Consider the following 7247-nt stretch of genomic DNA (forward strand, 5'->3'; position numbering starts at 1 on the left):
GTGAGAGGCATTCTTAAACTACTGTGTTCTGTTAGTTCAGATTTCTGAATTTGCAGAAGGCAGATGAACCCTAGCAGTAGGCCATATCAAAAAGTTTTCTTTTGTAAAAATAATAATAATAATAATAATAATAAAAGCAACTGGTTAAATTCCTTAGTATGGTTTATTCTTTCAGGAAGCCATGTGCTTTTATCTCTTTGGGATATTCCTATCAGTGTGGTCTGTTCATTTATGGCTCACTAATGACTTCTCTTAGCAGATATCTCAGGGAAATGTTATACTTCAAGAAATGCCAGCAGAAATGTGAATCAAAATTCTTGGCCCGGTGCAGTGGCTCATGCGTGTAATCCCAGCACTTTGGGGGGCTGAAGTGGGCAGATCACGAGGTTAGGAGTTCAAGACCAGCCTGGCCAATATGGTGAAATGTTGTCTCTACTAAAAAAATACAAAAAATTAGCTGGGAGTGGTGGTGTGCACCTGTAGTCAGAGCTACACAGGAGGCTGAGGCAGGAGAATCACTTGAACCTGAGAGGTGGAGGTTGCAGTGAGCCAAGATCGTGCCACTGCACTCCAGCCTGGGCAACAGAGTGAGACTCCATCTCAAAAAAAATTACTTATAAATATTTAATGCTCCTTGATCTAGTAATACTGCTTGGTGAATTTATTCTAAGGAATGGGACAGAGACATGCCAATGATTTATACACAAAGATATTTATCATGGTATTATAACAGAAATTAGAAATAACCTAAGTTTTAGCACACTATAGGGAAATAGTTAAAGTATTGTATCATTTGTTGAAAAAGCATGCAACCATTACAAGTTGTGTTTTTGAAAAAGACTTGATGACATAGGAAAATATACACAATATAATGTTAAGTGAAAAAAAACAGATGAAGGAGAATAACAGTGGTCATCTCTGGATAGTATAATTATGGGTACTTTTGTGATTTCCTATGTTTGCAAAATTTTTTTAATGAACAAAAGTTTTTATAATTGTAAAAGAAATAGTAAACATCATTTATATATCAATCTATACCTCTAGAAGATATCCCAGCAAAGCTGGGGCAATTTTAGCACATAGCTCTCAATAAATGTTTGTGAGATAGGTAAGTGGATGGACAGACAGATGAATGAATGAATGACAATTGGCATTTGTAGGCACCACCATTGATTTATAAGATTGCAGAAATAACAAGTGAAGATTTGTTAATTAAAAGGAGAAAATTCCAGACCACTCAGCAGTTTGAAGGATGACGTGGAAAGTACTGAAGGAACCACAAAATTGAGTGACTGACAGTAGCCGAGGAATTGTGGTCTGTCATTGGGTCCATTGCTATTCTTGTTTCTGCTGATTCTATGTGTGTCCTTAAGTATCTTGTGCCTGCTGTTTTCACTGGTCTCTATTCAGTTTGGCCAGTGACTGAGCATGGTGAGAATGAAATCAAGGTCATGAGTTCAATTCCCATTTGAACTAGTTAACACTTCTCCTTCTAGGGAGGAGATATCCCAAGGTTATCTCTGGCTCACACTGGACATATGGACAAGCAGGGATATGGTGGTCAGGGCAACCTGCCTCTAACACTTCTGAAACCACTTGAAACACCTCTGTACAGAGGGCTATAGTGTCCTTATGTTCTTCGAGAATAGTCCTCTGAAATTGAGGTGTTGATATGTATAACATTTCCTACCTAAGGAATTAATATAAAACTTAGTCATGTTACAATTTTTATTACAAATTCAGCCTGGTGCAGTGGCTTCCTCCTGTAATCACAGCACATTCAGAGGCTGAGGTGGGAGGATCACTCAAGACGATCATGAACAACATAGGAAGACCCTGTCTCTACAAAATATAAATAAATTAGCTGGGCATGCTGGCATGTGCCTGTGTTCCCAGTTACTAAGGAAGCTGAGGTGGGAGGATCGCTTGAGTCTGGGAAGTTGAAGCTATAGGGAGCCATGATCACAACACTGCACTCCAGCCTGGGTGATGAGTGAGACCCTGTCTCTTAAAACAAAAACACCACAAATTCACAGTAAGCTGTTCATGGAAATAATAAATGGGACTGATTGGCCTACATTGCATCCTACAAGGTATTAATATCTGGGATGTTTTGATCACCTTGCTGAACTAAATCTGGCTTCTTGGTAAGCCCATCAGGAGATAACAGTAGATGTGTGAATGAAATCTAAATGTTTTCAGTACATTCCCTTGTCTGTGAAGGAGCCTGCATCAAAGAAAGCCATTAGACTTTTGCGTAGCATCCTGTATGTCTGCTCTTGGTGACTTATTAAACACAGTGTTTTGAGACGGAGTCTCACTCTGTCACCCAGGCTGGAGTGCAGTGGCGTGATCTCGGCTCACTGCAACCTCGGCCGCCCAGGTTCAAGTGATTCTCCTGCCTTAGCCTCTTGAGTAACTGGGATTACAGGCGCCTGCCATTGCGCCTGGCTAATTCTTGTATTTTTAGTAGAGATGGGCTGCTTCACCATATTGGTCAGGCTGGTCTTGAGCTCCTGACCTCATGATCCACCTGCCTCAGCCTCCCAACATGCTGGGATTACAGGCGTGAGCCACCGTGCCTGGTGAAACACAGTGTTTTAAATTATGATTACTCTTAAATCCAATTACCATACTAGTGCCAATGCCTTGTTTGTATCTGCTCTGTCTTGATACTGCTAAGGTATTAGATTTATTGTTTGTCTTTTTAAACCTGAATCACCTCTCATTACTCATTTTTAAAAATCTTATTCAGGGGTTGAGGAATTCATAGTTCTGAGTCCAATTGTCCTTGTTCTATATGTCATAATATCTGAATATGAGGGACTCCCTTAAATGGGTCAACTGACTGTTTAGTTCAGGGTGTTTAAGGAAGAGGAAGAGAACTGACATTTTTGAGCACTAACAGTGTGCTGTAGTTTACTAGATATTTACATATATATTATCTGAGTTAATCTTCAATATAACCATGTAAAGTAGGCATTATTACCCCAGTTTGATGAATGAGGGATCTAGTTTGAGAATTTAAATGACTGAATTATCATTTGAACACTGGTCTGTTGGATTTCAAGACCTGTGATTTTTCCACTGCACATACTGACTCCCAGGGGTAGCAGAGTTTCTTAGATTGAACCTAACAACACACTAATCACCTCCCCTCCCCTCCCCTCCTGCTTTTCTGTATTTAAAAATATATATATTTTTTATTTTTAATTGATAAATAATTGTATATATTACATGGGGTACAATGTGATGTTGATATATATATGTTTAAAATGTGGAATGATTAAATCAGACTAATTTACTTTTTTTTTTTTTTGAGACAGAGTCTCGCTCTGTCACCCAGGCTGGACCACAGTGGCACGATCTCGGCTCACTGCAAGCTCTGCCTCCCGGGTTCACGCCATTCTTCTGCCTCAGCCTCCCGAGTAGCTGGGACTACAGGTGCCTGCCACCACGCCCGGTTAATTTTTTTTTTTTTTTTGTATTTTTAGTAGAGACAGGGTTTCACCATGTTAGCCAGGATGGTCTTGATCTCCTGACCTCATGATCCGCCCGCCTTGGCCTCCCAAAGTTCTGGGATTACAGGCGTGAGCCACTGCGTCTGGCCTTTTTTTTTTTTTTTCCTAAAAGGACCTTGGCTTCAGAATTAACTTTAATTTTCATTCCATTTTGCTTATATTACCTTGACAAGATCAGTCCTTTGTAGCAAGGCCAGGATTTAAGCTTTGAACCACCAGTAAGGAGGACATTGGTTTGAGCCTGCTTTCAATTTTGTCCAAAATCCAGTTATTCATATTTTACCTAGTTCCCAGTAACTCATAATACAATCCAAGAATGTGCCTTATTGCTGGCCTGGTACTTGCTGGATGCTCAGCATTTCAAAGCATATTGGGTTCCATCATCCACTTGAGAGCCAAAAAGTTCTTCAGTTGTAGGAACACGATGCTTGCTATGGTGAAAGAAAGTATGTTTCTCCTCTGGGCCAGACTGGTAAGCAAAGCGACTGCAAAAAATTTACCAAAGGTGGGTTGATGTGTATGTAGTAGAATAGATCAATGAGAAACAGACCATTTGGGCTGAAGAAGATACAGGGTGAAGGTAGGGAGAAGGAAATTTTCAAGAGTAGGGAAACCGAAAGGGATGATCATTATCCTCTGAATGACTGAGGAAAGAAAGCTGAGAGTTAATCTAAGACGAATGGGGGATTAAGAAAATCCGAGTGCAAAGCATAGTGGTGTGGTGACATCCTTTGAAAGGAGGGTGGCTGGATTCCATCCAGGTCTAAACATTATAATTTGTGATTAGAATGAAAATTTTCAAGGGCCTCTTGGAGTTAGCCATTACACGTTGGATTCAAATGCATCCTCAAGTCATTAATTTAGGGATATTGAGGGATTAACCAACCTAAGGTTGTTTCGGTATCAAATCCTAGACAAGTTAATTCATACTGGTTTGGTTTCTTCTTGCCTTCTTTTGCTGTCAACTTGGCAGCTTTCTGGGGCAGTATTACAGTTTAAGGTCTTGAGAGCCAAACTCTCTAGCAATCCACTGTGGAGACCAGGAGGTTTTGGAGAGGGTTACAGGGAAGCTCAGGAAAGCAGAGAGCGGTTTCTGAGTGTCTTCGCCATTCTGTTCTTGAATTTTTGCTGCCAGGTTGCCCAGAGGGAAACTGAGCATAATTTCCCTCTGCCAACCTTGTCATTTTCTGTACCCCACAGAAAGGAGGATGAGGCACCTGCTCCTCAGCTGGTCTCCCGTGCAACAGTTTCTTAGGAAAATGTAAATTGGGGAGTAAGTGGAAGGAGCCCCGAGGAGCAAAGTGGCTCCAGTCTGGAGAGCTTGGCTGTGCCTGTCTTGGTACCCACCTTTATTCTCTCCCTTTCCCTCCCAGTGCCTCAGAATTTGTGATCCAGCATTGTCATCAGCAAGTAGCTACAAGTGACATATGAGGCCATCTTAAGGGAAGGGGCAGCAGAGGGTTAAAAGGTGATGGATTGGGACCGTTAACAGCAGAAGTAATCACAAGATAGTGTTTCTTTGGCAAATAGCCTATTTTGAACATCATGAGGTGTGGGAAAACACAAGCTTTAGATGAATTGAGGTTTCTACCTTTTAGGCACATTCACCATATAAAATATCTGATTAATATCAGTAAGGGCAGGAGGAGGAGGGACTCCTAACCTTGCCAAAGCAATTACTGTAGTAAATCACTATAGTAAACAGTTAAAAATAACAGAAACTCATTTCTCTAGTGCTGTTCAGTATGGGAGCCACGAGCCACATGTGGCTACTGAGCATTTGAAATATGGCTAGTTTAAATTGAGATTTTTTTGTAAGGGCAAAATACACACCATATCTCAAGGACTTAGTATGAAAAAAAAAAACAGCATAATTTTTATATTGATGACATGTTGAAAACAATATATTGGTTACATTGGGATAAATAAAGTATTAGTTTTGCCTGTTTCTTTTTACCTTTATAACACGGTTACTAGAACATTTAAAATTATGCATGTGGCTCACATTATATTTCTGTTGGACAGTGCTGCTCTGGTATACTAAAAAATAGAATTTGATCTATAAGCATCTTTTTAGCAGTACATTTCTTGCTTTGAGTAAGTGTACCTATACATCAGAGACAGGCTCATTTCAAAAGAAGGACAGGGAGGAGTGGCGATTTGAAAATGGGGAAACCAATTATAGAAGAAAGTCAGGACCCTGCCTCAGTTACCTCTCAGTCTGGGGGTGGGGGATGCTGTGACAGGGGTCAGTTGCCTGAAGCAAGTGCTCTCATCCCCGTAACTCCTGTTGATCTAGTTGGGGCTCCAGAGTGGGGAGGAGAAAGGCACTTTGAAACTTCTCTGCCCTTACCGTCTTAGCCATCAAACTCTGAGTTGGAGATAGTGACGATGTGACAGGAACTTTCCCTGGGCCTCTCTGGGCCACCATTCCTGGCCGAGAGAAAGAGGAGGAATGAGGTGAGCGCCTTCTTCACTCCCAGGGCCATGTGATAGAGCTGCAGTCGCACCTCCTTCTGCCGATAGGCATAGATGAGTGGGTTGAGCAGGGAGTTGCCCACACCAAGCAGCCACAGGTACCGTTCCAGCACTAGGTAGAGGTGACACTCCTGGCAGGCCACCTGCACAATGCCAGTGATAAGGAAGGGGGTCCAGGATAGAGTGAAGCTCCCAATGAGAACAGACACAGTGCGGACAGCTTTGAAGTCGCTGGGAGTCCGTGGGGGTCGATAACCTCCAGCCATGGCTCCTGCATGTTCCATCTTTCGGATCTGCTGACTGTGCATGGAGGCAATCTTGAGCATGTCGCAGTAGAAGAAGACAAAGAGGAGCATGGCTGGGAAGAAGCCAACGCAGGAGAGGGTCAGCACGAAGTAAGGGTGAAATACAGCAAAGAAGCTGCAGGACCCTTTGTAGGCGGTCTGCTGGAACATGGGGATTCCAAGTGGGAGGAAGCCAATGAGGTAAGACACCAACCACAGCCCGGCAATGCAGGCCCCGGCCACGAACCCACTCATGATCTTCAAGTAGCGGAGGGGCTGCTTGATGGCAAGGTACCTGTCAAAGGTGATCAGCATGACTGTGAGGACAGAGGCAGCCGCAGAGGAAGTGACAAATGCCATCCGCAAGCTGCACAGGGTCTTCTGTGTGGGCCGAGAAGGGCTGGAGAGCTGTTCTGTGAGTAGGCCTGAGATGGCCACACCAATCAAGGTGTCAGCCACAGCCAGATTCAAGGTGAAGCAGAGATTGACACCATCACTCTTGTGGATCAACAGCAGCACAGCCACAGCCACTAGTGTGTTAGTAGCAATGATGAGGGAGGCCAGGACAGCAAGGATCACTCCAAATGAGAAAGATGACTCCATGTCTTGAAGTGGCAGGACTTCACTTACCAGGGCATGCTGTCTTTCCAGCCGAAATTCTCATGGGCCAGGAGAAGAAGAGCTGTGGGTTCAGAGCTACAACACGATTCCAGCCTTCACTGGCAGTCCAGGCTGGCAGCTCGCCATCTTTGGGATCCTACAGGTCATGAAGAATTACTCACCCTCTCTTTTCAGTCCTCAGCCTCCTGCCTCTCCAGCTCTCTAAAGGCAGCAACCTCAGTACAGACCTCCCCCTGGTCCCTGAACTAGTCCCTCCCCCTCCAACCACCAAGTTACTAGACAACTCCCAAGTACCTGTACATGCTGTCTCGCCAGGCCCTCTCCCTTCAATGGTGCTTCAGGG

General features: G+C 43.3%; 1 protein-coding gene across 1 annotated transcript; it reads right to left on the minus strand.

Moving 5' to 3' along the window:
- Nucleotides 1–5746: 5746 nt before the first annotated feature.
- GPR119 (G protein-coupled receptor 119) lies at nucleotides 5747–6998 on the minus strand. Its single transcript, XM_001093395.5, has one exon. The coding sequence runs from the start codon at nucleotides 6884–6886 to the stop codon at nucleotides 5879–5881; it is 1008 nt and encodes a 335-aa protein (XP_001093395.1). The 5' UTR covers nucleotides 6887–6998; the 3' UTR covers nucleotides 5747–5878.
- Nucleotides 6999–7247: the final 249 nt, after the last annotated feature.

This window comes from Macaca mulatta, chromosome X (assembly GCF_049350105.2).
Source record: "Macaca mulatta isolate MMU2019108-1 chromosome X, T2T-MMU8v2.0, whole genome shotgun sequence".
Taxonomy (NCBI): Eukaryota; Metazoa; Chordata; class Mammalia; order Primates; family Cercopithecidae; genus Macaca; species Macaca mulatta.